This window comes from Mercenaria mercenaria, chromosome 17 (genome assembly GCF_021730395.1).
Source record: "Mercenaria mercenaria strain notata chromosome 17, MADL_Memer_1, whole genome shotgun sequence".
NCBI lineage: Eukaryota > Metazoa > Mollusca > Bivalvia > Venerida > Veneridae > Mercenaria > Mercenaria mercenaria.
In genome coordinates this window covers 21,993,409-22,017,409 of record NC_069377.1, presented here as the reverse complement: position 1 = coordinate 22,017,409, position 24,001 = coordinate 21,993,409, and the positions used below count along the sequence as shown (strand labels likewise).

Below are 24,001 nucleotides of genomic sequence, written 5' to 3'. Positions count from 1 at the left end.
ATTTCGAGGACGTAGGTGACGCATTCACGGATTTGTTTGAAGAGGAAACCGATCAGCATATGGACGTCGAAATAAACAATGAAACGGGACAAATCCGTGAAACGAGAGAGCAAATGAATGTTATACCTGAAAATTCTGGGAAGGATCATGATTATTTAGTGTCATTGAATACTGATGCGAATATTAATTTGATGTTAAACTGTTTAGATGATAAACATTCTCATATAGATGCAATATCTTTAAGACAAAAATTAAGCACAATTGACAGTATGAATAAGTCTTTCACAAAAAAGGAACTTGTTTCAATCATGTCGCCTTTAATGCCGATATTGAAAGCAAACGTGGTAAAATGCAACGTTTCACAACCTAAATACGAGCTTGTTAATGTGATGTCAAAAATATTCGGAGATGGATCTTGCTGTCGTCCAGTTGCACGTGTGAAGAAAACTCCAGCGTCACTAGTTAGTCTTTCTCGGAAAGCTATCCAAAAATATCAAAAGAAGTCTTAAACTGTGTTTATGCACAGCACATATACCCGTCATATCTCGAGCAGTTTAACAAAGATTCACTGTTTGGTAGAAACTTTTGTATACGTGGTTTCGAACAAGCTGAACCCGAGCATTGGTATTCAAGACCAGAGTTCAACACAGCGTTTTAAAATTACTTCTTCATTATTCTGGATGCATATCATCAAATATGCGGTTTGCGTCGATTATTTTGTGCTGCAGGCATTTCAAAACGTGGTATTAGCAAGAAACCCCTGATTGATGTAGCAGAAAACAGTTAATCAAACAACTGTGGTCTAAATATAGCGATTGTTCGCGATATAATAGACAAACAAAGTGTTGCATACGCAACACAAACATTTTCTGAAAATGTAGAGATAGCACTCAGAGATGTTAACGCACATAGAGAAGCAGACTTCTGTAAAATTGTTAGACAATGGTACCAATCTGAGAACGAACCAGGACTTTCCGCATATGATAGATGTGCCAAGAAGCTAGAGTTCCGACAGTGGTTACTGAAAGACACTCGGTTTGACGCATTTCCACCGTACGGGTCCTATGTTAATGATATTCATGTAGTTCTATTTGAAGGACTTCTGACAGGTATTGAAAGAAAAATTCAGCTGTATCCATTTACAAAAACGGGCACTTACAATACACGTGCCATCGGAAGTCTAGATATTGAGAACTTTTTCAGCTCGTTTCAAGATATCGATCCTCGAGGAACAGGAGTACTCAGACCGGACGACATACCAACGGCTATCGGTGTTGCTGCCGAAATTCGATTAGATCCAAACAGGTATGAATGTTAATTAAATGTTGTGCGCTTAGTGTAGTGTTAATCCGTACTGTTCTATGGAAAATAGAAAAATCCATAGAACAATTATGACATGAGAGTTTGCATTTTACATAAAACAAGTAAAGATGAACACTAATGGTTAATTCGCCTTAATGATAGCACACGCTGCAACATAACATTGTATGGTCTACGTTAAATAGTCTAAGTCGTCCTAAGATAAAATACGTAAATCAAACATTTGAACGAAAAATAATAAATCGTATACCGTGATTTAACGTATTTTAAATCATAGCTAGCAGATTCATTAGATCTTATTACAGTGCATCTATACAAAATTCCTGCCCATTTCGTAGAAATAACATTTTTATTTTGAATTGATATAAATTTCTATAACCATTACAAAAGGTATGACTTACTACCTTTTCCAAGTTGCAAAATAAAACTATTCATGTAGATTATACAGTTAATTTTGAACGAAACTTGAAATGATATATCAACATTTGTCTGAAATGCATACACACGAGAATCAAACATGGACATACGAAAATAATAGCGTGTGTACGAAAAGAAAAACTCGTACGTCCGTGAAATAAGCTTGTACCTACGAAAAATAAACGCTTATAAAAGTATAAGAATATAATGGGTTTGTAAAAGAATTGAACTGTTACTTATTTATTTCAAACATCAAATGGACTGGCCCACATGTTTAGACAAAAATAATTTGCATATAAAGTAGTATTTTGACACATTCTTTACACCAAAACATGATATTTTGTATTTAAACTTGTTTAAAAAGATAAAGGAAGAAAATAATTGAAGCCACTGCTGGGACTCGAACCCAAGGAGACATAAACCAAATTTAACTACAAAAATTATACTGACGCGCTAACCGATAGCACCACGGATGCAGACCCGCCTCCGTGGTCGAGTGGTTAAGGACACTGACTTCTAATCACTGGGTTCGATCCCCAGCTACCGACCATGTCTGTTTATGTGAGAAAGTGGACAGTTGCTTACGGAGGATGGGAGTCTATTACTGGTTCTTCCCAGGAACGATGGTGAACTGTCCGCCTCATATGACTCTGGCTGTTGAAATGGGGCGTAAAATTCAATCAAAGGCCTGAATGGCCTGAGTCGGCTAATGATTGATGTACTGACAGTATAGTCTACCAGTTTCAGTTTGTTTTTAGTTTTTTTTCTTAAAATTTCATAACACAGCTCGATATTTACCCAAAATATTATATCCGGATACGATTACACTTTTCTCCAGTTTGAACAATATATTTTACAAATTGTGATGATACGAAGACATTTAGCAGCAATTGGCAGTATCTGACATTGAAGTTTACGGTTAAATTACCTCTTATTTAAATCTTTTCATAAAAATGTTGTTTCGTTTCGCCAAACATAGACGATCTACTTTCGATTTCAAAAACTACAAGAAAATACAATTTAATGATCTCCGATTTGTTAATTTCTCGAAAAATAAGAATTAAAATCATTTTTGATATCAGTAGTAACTAAACAAACCAGTAAGAGCTTCTTCTTCCGATAATTTATCCGTTTACTGACTGCAAAATTCAACCCACGCAAAGTTTATAGCAATCATACGATGCGTGTTTACGTTCAATGTGGGAGAATTAAGGCCGATCGGCTATGTTACCTAACGCATCCAGACGATTCAGATTTTGTTTTTAAAAAAGCATTGTGTGCGTTTCTGTAATTTTATATACGTTTTTATACGCTTAGAAATTATTAGACATGCGTATTTGCATTATTTCTATACGTAATTTACGCTAATACGCATCTTATCTGGAGCCCTGCTGGAACTATTTTTTGTCTTTCGCTGGATGTTACCCAAGCTTTGTAAGCCTGTGCAATTCTTAAAATGTACATTTATGCTTAATGAGTTACATTCGAGAATTGCACAATTACAAGTCATAAATATGACAGATTACATCGTATATTGGTCATAGCAAAGGGAATTGACACAACTTAACTTCATTCATGCAGTGAACTGTTTGAAGTTTGAGAAATCTAATGGAACTACATCCCTTCACTGTGTTATTTGGTCCATTTAGAGAATCGTTGGATAGCAAGGACTCGTCAAAAGGCTTTCAGCCTTTAGCCGACTCAAAAACCATGGATGAAGTTGACTTTTACCGTATAAGTTTAAAGTTATAAAACATTCATTCTACCCTGTTGCTAACGGGAAAGTGGTTCGAGTTAGAAAATATAGAAAATCCTGATTCTGATGTTTTGCTAAGATGATTTATACGTCAGTCATACTTCTTTACAAATACAACAACTATTTCCATGTATATTTTTTCTTACCGATTAGGATGTGCGGGCCAGTTCCTTTAATTTCATATAACGAGGGCTCAGCGCAACAGTGTCCTAACAGACCCCCGCTGGGATTCGAACCTTCAACCTCCCACTCCCAAGGCGGATGGTTACATCTTAAACCACTAGAACAAAGGAGACGGAAAGTGACACAATAAACAATGTTTTAGCGAAAGAGCGCATGAACCGTCGTGCATGTTGGGTTCACAATCAATGCATATACAAATGTATTTTCAGGGGATTCTACATGCAAACAGCTAAAAAGCGGGTTTATCCAGTAAATGTCCTTGAAACAGATGAAGACTTTGAGCGGGTTTGCTATCAGTTTGCAAACACAGTCACAGATTTATCACTTATTCAACTGAGGTACATCAATGTTTATGTACTGCATGTACTTTAAAAGAATCTTTCGAATATAAATAGTTCATTTGTTCTTAGAAGTTTTATTTTGACGTTTAGCTTCCAAGTCACATGGCCTAAAAGGATATACACTCCTGAAAATGGCGAGACATATAATAATGAAACGGAGAAGGTTCTATGTGACATATCACTTCAAATATGAGTAACGTTTAACTGATGTTATTTTATCTATTACAAAAACACAATACAGCGTTTTATTGTATTAAGTACAGGCAAACCTGTGTTAAAGACCACCTGCGAATTATGACAATCAATACAAAACTTTCACGTAAATACCATTATTTTCATTTTTATAGCTATTTAACCTGTCAACAGAGACCACCCGTACAGAAAGACTGTCGTCTGCTGTCTCCATGAGTATAAGAGCTGAATGTGGAAATACACAATAATCACGACCTTTGCGTACAAACCTGTCTTAAAGCACAACCGGTATTTCAGTCTTTGCCTAACTTCCTATCTTGAAAAGGACCTGTAACAGACACATGTCCTCCATAACAAAAACCAACCTCGGAGGCTGAGCCAAGCTAGTCACAAGTCTTATTTTATCCCCGAAAGAAAGAATATATGTATAACAAGAATATTTAATTGCATTTTATTTGACTCGTTTCTTACAATGTGTTCCATGTTTCAGAGATCATGACTTCGACAAGCCTCGTAGAAGTAGGGGTAAACATGCTCGAAAATCTAGAAAGGTGTCGAAGAATTTTGAACCATTAAGAAATCCCAGTACGTGAGCATCACAGAACTTGCGAATCAAAAATTTTGCCGCATGTCAGACGGGCTTAAGTTAGATTTTTTAAGGTGTATTGAAGTTTTAGTGCAATTCCTATTCAACGCATATCTGAAAGGACTACAGTGTGACAGTAATAATCAGGCATATTTCAATTCTGTTTGTACAGAACTAATTTAAAGATTCATTATTAATATATTTCGCTTTAAACAGTGAAAACAGAAAATGATAAAACACAGACGCTTGGATTCAGGTGAGCAAAACTGGCAAATGCATGTCTTGTATTATTTCCAATATTCAGGTATATGTTATACTATGTTATGTATTGATGTGACGCGCCGGGCGAAAAGGGGATAGTTGGCTAAAATGACGTTAAGCGGTAAAATGACGTCAAATTCCGACGTTAGCATTGTTTCAGACATACACGTGTATATCTATGGGTATTATAAACATTACTCTACAAAAATATATATAATAAACTATACATTTTCTGAAAGATAAAAGAAAAATCTATAACATAGATTCAAAATCTCAATGTTGATATTTTTACCAACTACTCCTTTTTCCCCTTTGTTAAAATGTGATGCGCCAGGCCGGAATGGGGTAGTCGATTTAAATGACACTAAACGGTAAAACGACGACAAAGTCTGACGTTAGCGTTGTTTAAGACATACATGTGTATGTTGATGATTAATATATTCACTCTACTAAAGATTTATGTATAATAAGCCATACCTTTTCTGAAAGATAAAAGAAAAAGACACAGTATCAATATGTAACTTTCACGGCGATATTTTTCACCAACTACCCTCTTCGCCTGGCACGTCACAATTATTGTTCTTCGCATGTTTACACTATAAGAGCCCTGTAGATACTGCAAACTTTAAGGACGTGCTTTTTTGCTGTATGTCTATAAAACTGTAGTATGTAAACATACAACGAACAAAGATATTTTGCAAATCTACATACTTTACAAAAACTGCAAACTTATTAAAAAAAACTACACAGTCTGTCTAATTTGTAATGCGTCGAAATGCAGAGACACATTCGGGCCAGATTCGCTCACTTAACACAAACCTCATTGTGTAATAAAATTTGCTCTAGCAGAGAAAACTTATTAATATACATTTGTTGTGTACTACAGTTATAGTTCAAAAATGGTATTTTGACCATTGTTTATTACAATTAGTACTGTCCATTAAAGGTGGCGCATGTTGTAATGTATGGAAAAGTTCATCTTACCTTCGTCTATCTATCAGAAATTTCTGTTTATGATAATATTGACCTCTTTTTCATAAATTATGGTAAAATAGCGTTTGTGATTTGTATATATGAGCCATGCCATGAGAAAACAAACATAGTGGGTTTGCGACCAGCATAGATCCAGACCAGCCTGCGCATCCGCGCAGTCTGGTCAGGATCCATCCTGTTCGCAAACAGTTTCTCCAATTCCAATAGGCTTTAAATGCAAACAGCATGGATCCTGACCAGACTGCGTGGATGCGCAGGCTGGTCTAGATCCATGCTGGCCGCATAATGGAATATTTAATTTAACTGTTAATGTAATAAGCTCAGTCAAAGTAAATGCACATTCGAACACAGAAATAATTCTTTGTTACAAATGCATACAAATATTGAACAAAAATGTTCTAAACACATCTTATAGATAATTATAAGCATGAAAACCTGCTTTCTACAGTCTTAAACAGTTTTCAAAAAAATTATATAACCAAGCGAACTCCAGAAATTGATAGACAAGTCCATAAAAATACCAAAACCTGTAATATTTGACCGGCCAGTTACGGATTCAGCTGAAATACGATTAACAATCTTAACAACAGTTCATCTTCCTTTTGAATAGGCAGCTTTTAAGGCAGAGAAAGTTGTATTTACGCTCAGAGTGATATTCAAACCAGTTGTCAGCGGTCCGAAGGATCGGCAAGTCATTAAATAGTATTCTTTTACACGACAGCTGAAACAAATTTCACTTTTTTACCGAAATTTTGATTTAGCGCAGCAAGCCAGTGTTAAACTTTAAACTTGTCATGTGCTACGTTAAATGTCCAATACTAAGGAAAGTGAACATTTTAATTTCTTTTAAAAAGCACAGAAACTATTTCATTTTATTGGAAAATGAAAATTGGTATGTAGAAATTCGAAATAAATCGCAGTATATGTACAATTATTTTTCTATGAAGTATGAAGAAAGTTAAAAAGACCTGGGGGGTCATTCTGTCGATTCATTGAAATTTCAACATAATACACATACCTTTCTTTGAGTTCCAAAGACCTTCTGTAAATTTTGACCTGCCAATCTTCATTATTTAGTGTCTTGCAGAAGTCTATGCACTGGCTATGAAAAAAATTGCCTACTCACTTTCCCTTAGTAATGGACCTTTAAGGGAACGTATATTTCTAATTACTATTGAAAAAGGTTTTATGCAGCAAATGCGAACATTTCGTTGGCATAATTTACTGACAATGTTTACTTTTTATGCTACACTGTGAACTATTTCATGTTGTTTTATCTATAGGTCTCAATATTTTGTAAGAACCACAGTTCGATAACTGTGAGCATAAACACATTCGCTGCTTATTAGATTACTGTTTAAATACAGATCACTGTTTTCTACGTAGTCTCCTTGAATTTGACATAACTATGAACGGAAAAATAATGATATAAAAGAAAGCTGATACCAAAATTTATATACAGGAATGAAATGATTACGTTGAAAGCATTTTAAAGCATTATAAATATTATACTTACTGTTTTGATTAAACAAACGACCCTGTAACTAATTTAATCTTAAAAACCGTTAATGAGATATCGAACGAACAGTTCTAACTTCGTGTATTTCTGTGTATGCTTTATATCATTGCGTCAGTATTTCATCTTATTAATTTGTGTTCATGTTCTTTGTAGACAGAGTGCAGCATACCTATGGGGACTAAATATTCACAAGACTTTATGAGTATAGTACTTCTCATTACACTTATTCAATACTTATTTATTTATCGATTTGTGCTAAGTTTTTTAAAAAGAAACGACAAAAATAAATGCTCTTCTTTAGGAATTTTAAAAAAATCAATATTTTGAATGATGAGACGAATTCAAAAAGACCAAAAGAAATTCGGTTTGGTTTTAAAAGTTGTTAAGATATAAATAAATCAAATAAGAGATAATGTTCTCCTAAAAACGTTTTTGAAATTATGTTCCTTTCATTTCTTTTTGCATTTAACCATAGGCTTTCAAATACTTAAAACATGTCTACGTTCTTTTCAGAGTTGTTTTAAGATAGAAATCAGTATACTTAAAACGTTTTGCATAAATGTTTATGTATTCAAGGTACTTAGCATACTTCGGAACTTCGCCAGTTGAACAGATATTATTTGAGATTTTATTCATTTGAGCGTCGCTTTTGTATTTTTCTTTTGGCAAAATGTTAAATAAAATCCGTTTACAACGCACTCAAAATACTAACAAATTTATATTATTGCGATACACAAAATTTGTTTAAAAAACTGTAAAATAGTAAACGAAATGTAATTTTGTTTTACGAAAAAATAAAAAATAACTAATTCAGAAATAATTCACAAGACAGTGACACATATAAAGATAATTATTTGTTCATACAAATGTATATAGGAGGTTAACGGTCAGTAATTCAAATCCTTCTTTGTTTCATATAAAAAACCACAACTTCATGTCGTCTTTACGTATCTTTAGAGAACATCACTTTTTCCTACACCAATTTTTCATGAAAGTTCTATCACAAACTAACGAAAAAATGAAAAGAAAATAGGGGGTTGAATAGTTCCTAGTGAAATGCCAGTCAGTTGTGGTCTGCTACCCTAAAAATGGCGCATATTTGCTCTCCTCCGCGCAATAAACACCTACTTCCGGTTTCGATCTGCAAAACTTGCCATGTGGGTTGTATGAACATGAAAACCGTCCCATTTCATGCAGAATGTATTCTAGTAGCGAAAAAGTGTGGTAAAAGCACTCGTTCTACACGAATTTGCGCAGAAAATGGGAAAATTAGGATCTATTTATTATGGACTTCTTTCGACTACACCACGGAAGCACATTTTCGACCGAATTACTGACCTTATTGCTAGACTGAGATCCTACTGTGCGCAATTTTGAGATTGCGCATGCGTTTTCGGGATCCGTAAATTAAGTAACATCCCAAGATTGGGCACAACATCTCTTACAATAAATGACTTAATTACTTCCTGGATTATATCGCTATTGACCTGCCTTCGTAAAAAATAAGTATGTGATGTTCTGTTCGTATTAACTGCAAAATGTTTAATACGATATTCTTTGAAGTATTCATAATTCTAACATGACATTAGCATTTCTAACTGACCACAAAGAGTGCTGCATTTTCAAGTACCAGCATCAGCATATTAACAATTAGCAAACACTTCAAAAGCAAGTTTCACACTCAATCAGAAATAAAAAAAAAGTTGTTTTTTTTTTGACATGTGCTAAAAATACGAAACTTTACAGTTTTCTGATTTAATACTTTTGATTTAAAGGTATGAGATTTTAAAATGATTTTGCAAGCATTTTTTTTATCAATATCGCGGGTAACGTACTCAAAACTTTATGACTCATCAATATTATTACCCCCAGTGATTTAGATTATTCGGTGCTTATGACTACATCATAATTATTACTGGTAATTAGCACCCCCGTGCCGTGCAATCAGGTTGTTATAGACATACAAAGATAATGTTTTTCTTTTCAGTTTTCGTTTTATTTATTCTCATAACGAAAATTAGGAGAAAACATGTATAAAGCGTTAATTCTTCATTAGTTCAAAAGTGATACATGAGGGAGATTATTTTATCTAATGGAAATGTATATAGATTAAAAGCTTGTTTTTGGTACATTTTATTGGAAATTCAATTCGCTGTTTCTTAAAAAAATTCTCTCGGCTAAACATTGCCAAATATATATACATGTATTTATCAAAAGATTATAACACGAAATAAATGTCATTCGTATAATCTCAGCTGTCTGGTATAAACTGCGCATTTAATTTAATTTTGATACGATAATTAGATCATGTTTATTTTTAAGTGTTATTCAATCTTGCATATTTTACACACACACACAAAAACCCCGTTTCTCCTTGTTTACCAAAACATACTGTTTTTATTTTGCAAATACCGGGTAGCAACCTATTAAGTCGTCGTAAAATTTATCCGGGTTCAGTTTGTATCACAATTTTGCGCTGGTTTGAAACTAGTTTATAAGATTTTTAACGATAGTTTAAAATTTCGTCCTATTTCTGTAAAGACGGGCATTTTCCTAAACAGATTTCAATGCATCTATTCATAATCTCAATGCAATTTAAACAGATGAGAACAGCAACGTATCCTCAGTTTTTATTTCTTTTTTTTTCTTTGGCGGACATCTACATCATTCGTCTGAACGCAAACGAGCAAGTAAGATATTGAATCATATAAGGCACACATATAATAAAACTTATCAACCTGTTTCTTTCTTTGTATAGACTATAGAATGCAATTAAACTAAATGATAGCAAAGTCACTCCGTTTGCATGAGTCCGTTCAAGAAATGTAATCAAAGCTTCAACATACCTTATTCTTCTATCACCGGCTGAAGCGGACCTCTGTTATAACTGAAAAATATCGAATGGACTCCATGAGCCGACAAGACTAGGAATCATATCAGCACTCTGTCCATATATGGAGCGATGTATTACGACAGCCAAATGATGTTGTAGATGAAATTCGGGAATCGAACACCGTCGCTGGTGATGTAATCCGAGCTACTTACTACTGCGCCCCTGACTTTAATCAATAATCTATTAAAACCTCTCTAGAAGCTCTTCTTTATTGAAGACATTAATGTGACATTAAAAAATGTGCAATTGCAACATTTCCTATAGAGAAATCCTCAGCTTGTCAAGCTACTAGTCCACATGTGGAGACGCTTTGACATAAAACGTTGTTAAATATTTGCATATATACCGATGTTTATCTTTAAACTCGACCTCAGCTGTTGCTTATCCCTTATTGTTTTGTATTTTACAAGACTAGTTCAGGAAACATGCCGAGAAGCTTAACAAAAGGGATATTCAAAAAGTGCATATCAGTCTTAGCATAGGCGATCTGATAGGAGGGCAAGTCAAATGACAGACCTTTCTATGCAGCTGGGACCAAGAGTCCATTAAATGTATCTGAATGAAAGAGTTTTACTAAAACCGGTTCCAGGGACGTGATATGCTTAAGTACTTTTTTTGTTTGATTTATATAATTATTTTTTGTTAACTCTCAAAACAGTCTTTATTTGCTATGTAACGGCAGTACAAATTCTCCAAATACTTAGATTCAATGTTGTTCTGATCCCTTTAATTGATGCAGTCCAATATCTCGATCTCTATTACATTATGCTAGTTGCTTGCGGACTTTTAACAGTAATGTGATCTATACTTGCTGAAATAAAAAAGCTAGTCCGTGAGAGAATATCAAATATTTGGTAAACAGTCTGTTTTGAGACATAATAGTCACACTAAACATCTCTATATATGAATATAAAACGAATAATTTCAACGAAAATGTATATTTCTCTATAAAGTGTATTCTTCAAGGAATTTAACATATTCTATAACAAATAAGGTTCATAGGGGTGTTTGATTTTTTCAAACGTTCTTCATCATTTTCAAAATCACATTTAAATACAGTGTTTACATCGCCGGATATTTGCAAATGCTAAATAATGTTGGAAGTACGAGTCCAAATATTCGTATACTTAAGTCTTTCTTAGAGAAATACTGAAATGTATATTTCAACCCAACCCCAAAACACCCGTTTAGATTCGACTCATACGCCCACAATGAGTGGTGCATATAATATGACCAAGAGAAGCTGTGTTGCTATGTTGTGACATTTTTCTTTTAGGTGAAATTGCTTTTCAAAATGATTTCCATCTAAAATAGAAGTCTACCGAACACTATTGTTTATTCAATACTTTCAAATATTACATTTTCATATTATGACTCAAAGCTGACATCGCCGATGTGCAGAGCAACTTTTACTCCTTTTCTATCGATGAAACATTGTAATTTTAAATTTTCTTGTAATATAGCACACAATCATTCACTTATTTTGCCTAATTGCATGCGACATAAATGTATTCGTTGGAATATAATGTCTCCATATTAGAGAAAAGAATTGAATGAATAAATTATATTAATAAACAAAATTTTGAAAAATAAAGTTTATTAATTATTGAAACATAATGTCATGATTAAAAACTACTTCCTTTGGAATTATCTGTTGTTTCAATTAAATAATACATATGATTTTACATTACCCGACAGTTTCAAATATGCAAATTTTGACATCGTGTACTTGGTTGATTAGCCCGAGTTTCAGTTTTGAAGACGTGTTCTGTTTTTAAGAGTTTTTTTTGTAAAACAAGTTGTTTGCTCTATATTATAGCCTGTTATCATATTTTTAACAAAACTTCGTGTTTAAAGGATTGATATGAAATACCCTGACTACCTGTTTTATAGATAGTTCTTGTTTATTTGTAAACACGCAACAATCTTTCCTGAATACGAAATGAAAAAAGAATGCAATATCTTAATGTCATTTTTGGGGCTCCGTAGTAAATAAACACGTAACTTATTAAGCTAGAAGTTTTCTTTTTACTTTCGCTCATCTTCTTGATATAATATTCTTTTCCGCAAATACATGCTGTAGAAAAAGAAAACAGAATATTTCACTATGTTCATTTAAAGTTTAATTTAACTTATGTTTTCGCACGTTATCAAACTGAATTCGTGAAAATTTCTGAAAAAAAAACCCAACTTATTTTAGTATATTTCTAGAATATTACTTGTATTGAATGATAAGCACAAAAACATATTTAATAGGGGATGAAAATCCCCCAAACGGTGACGTCCTTATATAGTTATTCGTCTTTGTTGTCTGCATATATCGAGGCAATTTTTTCGATGTCTTCCGGTTCCGTTTTATATCTTTTCCGCAGACTGCCTGCATGAGTAACAGAGGACCCCAAATTAGTTACAGAAATTCGTAAACCGTGCCAACATGTTTCTTTTATTTCGTTTTCGATTTGCAAGCGAGAAAGTTGATAGATATACTTTTTTCTCCGATGTTTATTAAAACATAAATAGTATCAACTTACGAATTGAATTTTATCTTAAAACTTATAGGTGTTATGTTTGGACACTACTGAAACAAAAATTAGAATAAATCGCAAGCTTTGAAATTACGTGCAAATTATATATTGTCGATGGCGGAAATCGACAAATGTGCTGGTTTGTATCTGGTTGCATCCGCGTGATGTTTAATGAGTACAGGCATGAAGGGGGCAATTGGCCGGATATGCCTCCGTGGTCCACTCGAATGTAGTCCATATCAATATATAGTGCAATTTTCCCGCCTAGTAAAGGCCCTTTTCATGCCAGATATAAGCTTTATTGATGCTTGATTGTAAAAAGGAATGTCCGCAGATGATTTTAAGCTACGTTATATGCTTCAAAAGTTGATTTGAAGCTGCCTTGTAAAATGAAAGTGAAAGTAGGTATTTCCTGATGTCTACCTACGCAATATTAGCGTTTCCATCACGTGTCTCAGTCACGTGACCATGGTTTCACTGCATTATGGTCGACCCCATATTTTTTGGGTATATTTTGATTGCCTAAAGACAGACCTTCAAGACAAGGGTAGTCTCGCAGGAAGTGAAAGGCTAGAAGTCTTGATAAAAATATGTTATAAGTTGTTAATTTTATATAGAAAATAGTAGCGGATGCATTTAATACCTTCATACCTAAAATGAAAAATTCGCACTTCGTGAAAATTGCTTGAACCGATGTAAAACTGGTACTTTCTGGTCAGAATTGAGCAATAAGCACCATTTCAAGACAAACATGACATATCATTTGCATATTTTGGGCAAATTTGAGATTTTTTCGGAAAGTAGGCAAACTTCTGTTTTTAAGGTGATTCCCCACATCTCTGTTTTGCATCAGCGACACCATTTTAGGTAAGAATGACAGAAATCGATTTTTTTTCTTGTACTTCTAGCTGTTTCTTGCAAACGAATTATAGAAATAAGAGAAGTAAGGCCGTATGATACTATCTTTAAATGAAAAATTGGCATTATCTATGCCCCTGACACGTTTTTTGCAGGTGTGGACTGTCTGTCTGAATGTGGCATAATTCCGACAGTAGCCATTCTTTCAAACTGAAAGTTGGCAAAATTGTTGACAATTGACTTACGTACAGTAATTGACTGCAACAGAACGATTTTGAAAACTTTGGTATTTCTTACAATGTATAACATTGTCATTTGAGCCATTTGTCCTCGATGTGTTTTTAGAAACAAATCGTGTCTGGTTTTAATGTAAAATAATATTAATAGCAATAAATGTTCTATATATTTAAGTTTCAAGGCTATCGGGGGTATAAACAAGATCGGGAGACAATTTTCATTCTTGTAATTAAATCTATTTTAATAATATGCATATATTGTTTACAGCCAGCACCTAAGCTTATGTTTCAGTATTACATTGCATTTTGTTATCGTGGGAATAAAGATAACTCGGGCGATACGCATTGCCGTAACGTGCTATTCTTACAAAAAATATGGGGAGCAGTAAATGTTATACTGAAATTTAATTGGGCACAATGATGATAGTGCAGGTTAAATCAAAGCATTGAGATGTCTGGTGGTTGCAGGTTTTGCTAGAGTTATTTTCATTTTAAATGCCAATCTATAAATATACAAGTATAAGAAACAAATACTAATGTGCCTCATATCTAAGATAAACTTTGCCTGACCTTACATGAACAGCTGGAAGTCAGTGATGTAACCATGGGCTGGAATACCTAATCATTGACAGATCTTATATAATCTAAATGGCCAGTGTGAATGGATAGAGGATGAATAAGAACTGCTTGATCATTGATAATTCATCCGCAATGTTCATGAATGGGACTACTTTGTGTAGCACATGAAAAATTCCTTTGGATGTGATTTGGAATCAAATAAAGATGCTACATGATTGTCAGAAATACACTTAACTTTGGTAGCGGGATAAACCCGCAACCAAAAACAGTCCCACACAAATACTTACAATATCTAAATAATAATAGCACATTTCTATCCAGTGATGCCCTTACGAGGTTCAATGTCATGTTTGGGGTTAAAGATCAAATAGAAGGTATGAAAATATCATCAGTTTTATTTGTCTCAAGGGTAAATGTATTGGCGCAGGTCAGCTATCATGTTCAAACAGATGTAGAAAAAAACACATGTCAGCTCACTGTTTTATAATTTAACCCTTTGGAAAAAACATTGGTTTAGTATTTAGATATATACGGAAGTCACAAAATAGTGAACAGAGACAGTATTTATCCAATCCCAAATATCATATTGTAGTGAATGCCGCCAGTGTATAAACTAATGTCAGTTAATCTGTAATCCCAGTTATCATATTGTAGTGAACGTTTCAAATGTATAACTTTTGCCCATTTGTTTTGAACGAATTGTTTATATCTTTATATATTACGCACAAGTGTAGTGAACTGAACTAGTTAACCGCCCCGATAGCCTAGTGGTAGAGCGTCCGCTTCCAGTGCGGGAGGTCGTGGGTTTGATCCCCGGCCGCGTCATACCAAAGACGTGAAAAATGGTACCAGTACCTCCCTTGCATGGCGCTCAGCATTAAAAGGGAAACTGGCCTCTTCTCTCATACCCTCGTGGCGATGGATTCCGTAAGGAATGAGGTGTTGAGAGTGATTAATATTAGTTGGAGAACTTCCTACACAATCGACCTAAAATAAATTATGTATAAACTAACTAGTTTATGGATAATGTTAATTACTTAGTCTATATAAAAGTAAACGGAATTCTGTTGATACCTTATGCCCATTGAAGTGACACCTTATGCCCAACATCATATTACAGTGAACAAAACCACTGTATTGCAGTCAAAAATGAAACTTTTCAACTAATATCAGTTATTTAAGAAATAATAAGTTCCCAAACGTGGTTTATCGTAGACTAACCCGAGTTTTGAGTTCTTACGCGTAATAATATATCACGCCGGTCGTAGGTATATATATATTGTTTCGCATAAGAACGAAAAACTCGGGTTAGTCTACGATAAATCACACTTGGGAACTTATTATTTCGATTCTAACACGACATACTAGAATCAACAGCGTTAGAAAAAATGGTAACTACTTTATACGACCGTGCCACGAACCTGGATCTGATGACGTCATTGCACGCGAGTGGTTTATTGCGGAATAACCCGAGATATATTTTGCTCTACATGTCTATAGGTTATTTTTGCTGATAGTGTTAGAATATATTGTAGTGAACGGAACCAGTATATATCGTATACACATAACCATATCGAAGTGAACGGAACAAATTATAATTTATTCAAATTATCATATGGTTGTAAATGGTGTCACATTTTTCCTTATGTAGTGAACGGAACCATACAAAAAATCATGTTGCAGTAAATGGCATTAGTTTTATCTTATGCCTGTAGCCATATTTATTGAATGGAACAGTTACATATTCTATTCTATTTATCATATTGTAGTGAACAGGGTAAATCTATATAGTTATTTTGTTGTCAATGGTTTGTTGATGTTGAATTTAATGTGGATTGCTAAAAGCATGACATATTGTCGTGAATGAAACCAGTTATAGTTTATGCAAAACATCATATTGTTAATGGAGCCGGTTTTTATCCCATAATATTCAATGAAACTTGATACTCTATAAATTCCAGTATCATATTATAATGAATGGAGCTAGATAATATATAATGTCCAGTATTATATTATTGTTAACGGAACCAGACAATGTTAAGTATCATATGGTACAGAACGTGGCTAGGTCTAATGTCCAGTATCTTAATGTAGTGAACGTAGCTAGATAATGTTTAATTATGTCCTGTATCATATTGTAGTGAACGGAGCTAGATTATATCTGTTGTCCTGTATCATATTGTAGTGAACGGAGCTAGATTATATCTATTGTCCTGTATCATATTGTAGTGAACGCTAGATAATATCTAATATCAAGTATTAGTTCATTTAGCCAACTTTATGGTAAGACTAGTTTGTTTGGTACAGTCTAGTGTTTATTCTAGTCTAGATATTTACATTTTTGTATGTGAGCAGACGATTGTATGTTTCAGTCCTCTAAAGCTCATGACATCTTTTGTGTTTCCTGTTTGTCCATCAACAATATAATGTAGAAATAATCCCATCTAAGTCAATTATTAGTCAATGCATAATTTTAACGATCCATGAACATCGCACTGGCTTGCATAAAATGGTCTTTTGCGTTCTTATGAACAAAATAAACTCTGAAACAACTGGTGATTTTATTTTCTCCTATAATTTATCAAAAAGGAACTTGAATGTGATACTTCCAACAGGTGGTTATTCATATGTGCATAAATTATTCTCCCTTTGTCATTGCAACAAAACATTGTTACAAAATACCTGTTGTACACGTTTTTTTATAGATGTTTCTTCCTCTTTATATGTTTCAATAGAAAAGAATATTAGCGTTTTCAAATTTTGAATTGCCCTAAATATATTTCTATTATAATCATCCTGTTTTCGCTTGCTCCTCAGAATATATATCAGGAAGTCTTACATTTCAAATTGTTTTCATAACAAACACCTTTAACGTTCGAAGTTGAAATACTTAAACAGTGATAAAGATGTCTTCTTTTTAAGCAACCCCTAACCGATGTGGATCCGCGGCCTTATACGGGGCTTTGAATTCTGTGAGGAGGCCATCCAGCTGGCTTACTGAAGGTCTGTGGTTGTACCCTGGTACCCGCCCATGATGAAATAATGCACGGACGGGAACCTGGGGTCTTTCTCCACCACCAAAGCTGGAAAGTCGCCATATGACAGGGGCGATGTTAAACTAAACAAAAACAAAATAAATCTATTTAAGCAGCCATAATCATACCTGATGGTATACAAGATGCCTCTTGCAACATTTTAGCTGCCTCAGTAATACCTAGTAGTATACCCAAGGCCTCGTAAAATATTTAAGCTGCTTCAATAATACTTAGTAGTTTACCTGAGGCCTCGTGCAATATTTCAGCTCTCTAAATAATACCAGGTAGTATGACCGAGGCCTCGTGCAATATTTCAGCTGCCTCAATAATCCCTTGTAGTATACACGAGGTCTCATGCAATATTTTATCTGCCTAAAGGATACCTTGTAGTAAACCCGAGGCCTCTTGAAAAATTTAAGTTGCCTTACTAATACCTGGTAGTACACCCGAGGCCTCGTGCAATATTTTAGCTGCCTCAATAATACCTGGTTGTATACCCGAGGCCTCGTGCAATATTTTAGCTGCCTCAATAATATCTGGTAGTATACTTGAGGCCTCGTGCAAAATTTTAGCTACCTCAACGATACCTGGTTGTATACCGGAGGCCGCGTGCAAATTTTTAGCTGCCTCAATAATACCTGGTAGTATACCCGAGGCCTCGATCAATATTTTAGCTGCTTCAAGGATACCTGGTAGTATACCCAAGGCCTCCTGTAATAGTTAAGCTACTTCAATAATATCTGGTTGTACACCCGAGACCTTGTACAATATATAAGCTGCCTCAATAATACCTGGTAGTATACCCGAGGCCTCGTGCAATATTTTAGCTACCTCTATGATATCTGATTGTGTACCCGAGGCCGCGTGCAATATATTAGCTGACCTAACTCAGTAATACCTGGTGATATACCTGAGGCCTCATGCAAATTTTTATGAGCTGCCTCAATAATACCTGGTAGTGTTCCCTATGCCCCGTGCAATATTTTAGCTACCTCAATTATACCTGGTAGTCTACCCGAGGCCCCGTGCAACATTTTAGCTGCCTCAATTATACCTGGTAGTATACCCGAGGTCTCGCGCAATATTTTAGCTGCCTCAAGGATACCTGGTAGTATACCCAAGGTCTCCTGAAATATTTAAGCTGCTTCAATAATACCTGGTTGTATACCCGATGCCTCGTGCAATATTTAAGTTGCTAGAGTATAACCTCGTAGTATACCCGAGGCCTCCTGCAATATTTCAGCTACCTCAATAGTACCTGGTGGTATAACTGAGGGATCATGCAAAATTGACGTTGCCATAATATTTCCTGGTAGTATACCTGAGGTATTCTGCAATATTTAGGCTGGCTGAATAATATCTTGTAATATACCGTAGTGTAATATCTAAGCTGCTTCAATAATATCTGGCGTTTACCCGAGGCCTCATGCAATGTTCTAGCTGTCTCAATGATACATGGAAGTGTACCCAGGTCCTTGTCTAATATTTTAGCTCCTTCAAGGATACCTGATAGAGCCTTAATAACACGTAGTAGTATATCTGAGGATTTCCTGCAGTATTTAGCTGTCTCTGTTGATACCTGGTAGTAAACCCGAGGTTGTGCTGCAATACGATTACTTACGGAATCGAAATAGTTTGCTTTTAGAATCATACCTTCATTACCTGATATGCATTTGAAGTAAAGTGAGCAAAGGTCGAAAATTAAGGACGGTGGCCGTATCTATTATAAGCAAACCGACAGTCATCCGGAGGAAAGTTGACTCCAGTGACCTTTTATGTGAATATCTATGTGAGTCTTAAAACTGTTAATCTGGTACATTAACTAACACATCTTTAAATGATATGTGTACGTATCCGGCTTGTAAGGAAAAGAACAAGGATCTAAACGTAGTATAGTTTATTCATCATGCTGGCATTCTTTGTCCATATCCCTAGCGCTACCAAGGTTTCCGATCCAGTTTGTAAAACGTAAGCCATGACCTATATACCTTCTATTGCACGTTCAAATATAATCATGATAAGACTTAGTGTATGATATTCTGTCAATAATTGTAGACGCAGATGGCAATGTCCGGATATTCCTACATGCGTCTACAACTAGTGACAGACCATTTTCTTGCAAATTATAGAATAAACAACCCAAAACAAATTTAAAGAAATTCTTTGTAGCTCTCATTCTTACTTTCTTATTCATACGCCTTAAATCAAGGGAGGTAGATATCTGTAAAATCACGAGATCGCTTACATAGAGTTGCATCCCTTGGCGGGTGTAATAAAATGCATGATTTTTCGGTCGGGGGCACTGTTCAAGTGGGATCGAAAGGCGAGAAAGGCAAAATAACGGACATCGTTCACCCACTAGGAACTTACTGCATGTACAAGTGCAATTATACAATGATGGAAAAATCATCACGGTGGCAAAACATAAACTGGTGAAAGGTTTACCATACCATCTATTTAACTTTGATAAACAAACAAACCAGAGTATTGCTACACATACAGTGTCACGAGATGAAATCTACACAAACTGTTCTAGTTCAACAGTTCCGAGAAATGAAACAGATGTATTTGAAGATTCGATCTTGGACGATAATGACTCTGCAGAGCTAAACAATCTGTTCTCCTTTGTTGAGAAGTCAACCTTGCAATCCTTTGATCAGATTCCTTATGTTGCAGAAAAGTTGTATGAAATGCCTGCATTGAGCAATGAGTCTCACACTGAATCAAAGCCTATTTTGCCATTACCAGCACATGTTAGTTTGAATGATAAACCAAGTGAATGTTTAGTGATTGGTCTTGTACCAATCTAGTATCAATTAATCTAGATGATTTGAGCAAGCTCCCTTTCTAAACAACAAGTATCATTGGTCCACTGCCACATCTTCTCAACACACTTGGCTTTGAAGCCCATTTAAACAAATGCTTCACGACAATAAAGCCTAGAAATGACAAAATATATGTTTAGATAATTCAACAAAAATTGTAAGACTCTGTTTCAAGCATAAAAGTTAAAAATTTGCTACTACCTCTGTTCCTAGTACAATTAACAAAATTGATAATACTTGTTATATTATGTTAGTACAAGTTAATACTTGCCGAAAAAAGTATTTTTTTCATATTGTATTGTCCTTGTTCATGGACAGTCGGATTCGGCCCTTGTTAAAATGTACAATTTGCCAGTCGGACCGTAACATGGCAATATGTCAGAAAAAACAACAACGCTATATTTCACCAGGACTATCTTGTTTTCACTTGCTAAATGCTCGTTTCAAAACAGCGATCGGTAAATAATGTGTTCGAAATCTGTAATTTATCATTTTGTTTTACATTTTTAGGCCAATCGCTTTGTCAGATCTGTTGAAACTGACCAGTACCTCTTAGAAAATGAAAACTCATCAACTAGAAGAAAAACATTATGTCATCAAAAACTTCTTGAAAATTAACTCGCACTCCAGAATGAGCATCGTCCAATTCACCAGATTTCTGCATCAGAATTGGATGTACGCATCTCTCAGTTTTTTTATCGGTGTACGCCAAAAGAATGGACGGAGTATGAACCTGTAACAAAATGTAAACAAAAAGACTTAAAACAGCAAGGTCGTGGTAATAAACCACATCCCGCTGATGAAATTACAGACGAAGAAATTAATCTTTTGTATGACGCCCATCAATTAGGGCCTGCCTCACCGTCACCATTGATAGACACTCTATGGTTTAACAATACCCTGCATTTTGGAATGAGGACTGGTGCTGCTGAACACAGAAACTTATGCTGGGGTGATTTGAAACTGCACTATGACGATGACTTGAAATGTGAATATACTGAATATCATGAACGCCAAACCAAAACGCACACTTGTGAAGGTATTCGCATTGTCAGGACATCAAATGCAAGAATGTATGCTACCGCAGTTGAAAACAGGTGCCCTGTAATGATTTACAAGAAGTATGCCAGCAAACGACCTTGTGGAATGCAAAATGATGACAGCCCCATTTATCTAGCTTCAATAACAAATAGTGAGCAACCAGCAGAGGAGCGTGAAAGGTTGTTCATTTCATAGCTAATTGGAGTAAACAAAATAAACAATCTTATGACAAAAATGACTGAACAAGCTAACCTACCTAATCGTAACAACAAACGTCTGACAACACACCAGTATCAGAAAGCATTTGTGCCAGAAACTTTTGAACAATAATGTTACAGATGATCAAGCAGCCCATGTATACGTAACTGGTCACAAATATTAATATTCTCTAAACAACTGCAGGAAGATCACTAACAGGCATCAGAAAATATGTCCAGAATCATGTCATCAACTGTCCATGACTTGAAAGAGAATGCCCAGCCACAGCATAGTAACAGTTTAAATCAGCCAGAGGATCTCCACCGTTCAGCACAAACACGAAGCTCCCAAGTAAACATATCTCAGGCACAGCTTCAAGAAACATCCTCCTTCGACATTGACACCAACCGTGCACTGAGTTCCATTTTTGGAAATTCGTACATCTATGGAGACACATTCAATATTACTCTGCATATTGACCAGCCAAAGAGGCCACACATTGACCAGTGACAGTTTTCAGCTTCGTTTATGTTGTTTTCTCTGAATTCAGCTGTCTAGTTCTACATTTATTATATGCCGTGTAGTCTAAAAATAACTCCACACTAATCAATTCCATATTTGACTCCCAGGGGCATAATTCACTGTTAACAGTTGTTGTTATATTTCTTGACGCGTTTTTCTTTTCCATTGTTACATATGTTAACCGTTAAACACTGCTTATTCCATTATTTTCCTGAAATTGTTGAATTAATGTTGACCTCGCTGTACACTTGAATCGGTAGTGTGTGATTGGGCTTCATTACGTCGTGACTTAATGCGCGACATAAAAAAGTTCCATATTTATTTTCATTTTCTTTTGTGGTAAGTGAGAAATAGAATCCGTCATTGGTGTTCGGTGAAGATCGGGAATCCCGACCCTCGGGCGCACCGCTCAAGTCCTAAACTCGGCACAGGCTCGTTTAAGACTTAAGTGGTGCGCCTTCGGTTGGGATTTCCCGCTCTTCACCGAACACCAATGACAGATTATTCTCTATATCCGGCACAGAGGTAACTGTTTAGATGGTAACGATGCTCTGTAGAGTTAACACAAAACAATTATCTGAGTGCTGGATATTGCAATCCATACCAAAGAAGTATAAAATACACAGAATGGCAACTGGCTGTAATCTCGCGTGAGCTCGTGTCAGAGCGTGATTTGGCGTTATCTTACTAAAAACAAACATCGGCGAGCATGGAGTTACAATTTGTACCTTTAAAACTACATTTAAAATACATTTTAGCTTCTAAAACAAAATTAGTTTAATTTGAAATGGTCTTAAGACACGAAGTACACAATTTTATTGCCATCGAAAGAAGCGTGGTCATACGGTGATAATTATTTTACCGATGCATAATTGCTTTCGCATACAAAATGGCGCGTGGAGAAAGCGCCACTTCCAGTAAACGAGATCTCGTTTTTTTTTTGTCACGGGAGGTTGGCGAGATTTGCTCTGTATGTCTTTCAAGTTGCCAATCTATTTATTTTTATAGCTCTTTGTCCATACCAACAACCAGTGATAAATTCCTTTTTTGTATGCCGTAATTTTTTTAGATAACATAAAGGCGTTAAATTTAAATAAAACGAATGTATTTCTTGTAGGTACTAATTTACTAACTTAAAGTAGCATATTTTCATTCATGAGTCATCTTATACGTCGGCTGTAAGACAATTTTTTCCAGCAACGTCGAAAATCTTGGAACATTCTGTACGGCCATTCAGTTAAAACATATTCAGTCAATTATCTATTACATATAATAAACCCGGTAAAAGTGGGTTTTTACCTACTAGTAAATCATAAAAACTAAGAAAAGATGAAACTGGTGAATAATTTTGGTATACTGTTACCATTGCGCAAATTCGTTTTTCACACCGCAGGCACACTGGTGTTCACGTTTGTTTATTAGCGAGTGTTACGAGAGCTAAAATTAAACTTTATTTGTACCTAGATCTGGTTATATTTAGTTTTCATAATCTTGATTACTACATAATGTTTTTTTTTCTCTTGCTGACGTAATAGGGATATGAATATGTGGGATTTTTAAAGAAGAATCACACATGGTTCTTCCGTATTTGTTTGCCTGTTGATTTTGTTAATTAAACAAAGTGCGTTTTCTGTTAATTAAACAAAGTGCGTTTTCGCTATGCAAAGAAAGCACGTAAGCTCGAAATTGTACGTGGAAATAACTGTTTATATCACAACCAC

General features: G+C 35.1%; 1 protein-coding gene across 1 annotated transcript; it reads left to right on the top strand.

The window, feature by feature from the left end:
* Positions 1-21,224: 21,224 nt before the first annotated feature.
* On the top strand, positions 21,225-21,755 carry LOC128549916 (uncharacterized; the record flags this gene model as incomplete). The annotated part of the gene is made up of 1 exon (XM_053527695.1): positions 21,225-21,755. A coding segment is annotated over one exon (531 nt), but the record flags the coding sequence as incomplete, so codon positions are not given.
* Between the last annotated feature and the right edge of the window lie 2,246 nt (positions 21,756-24,001).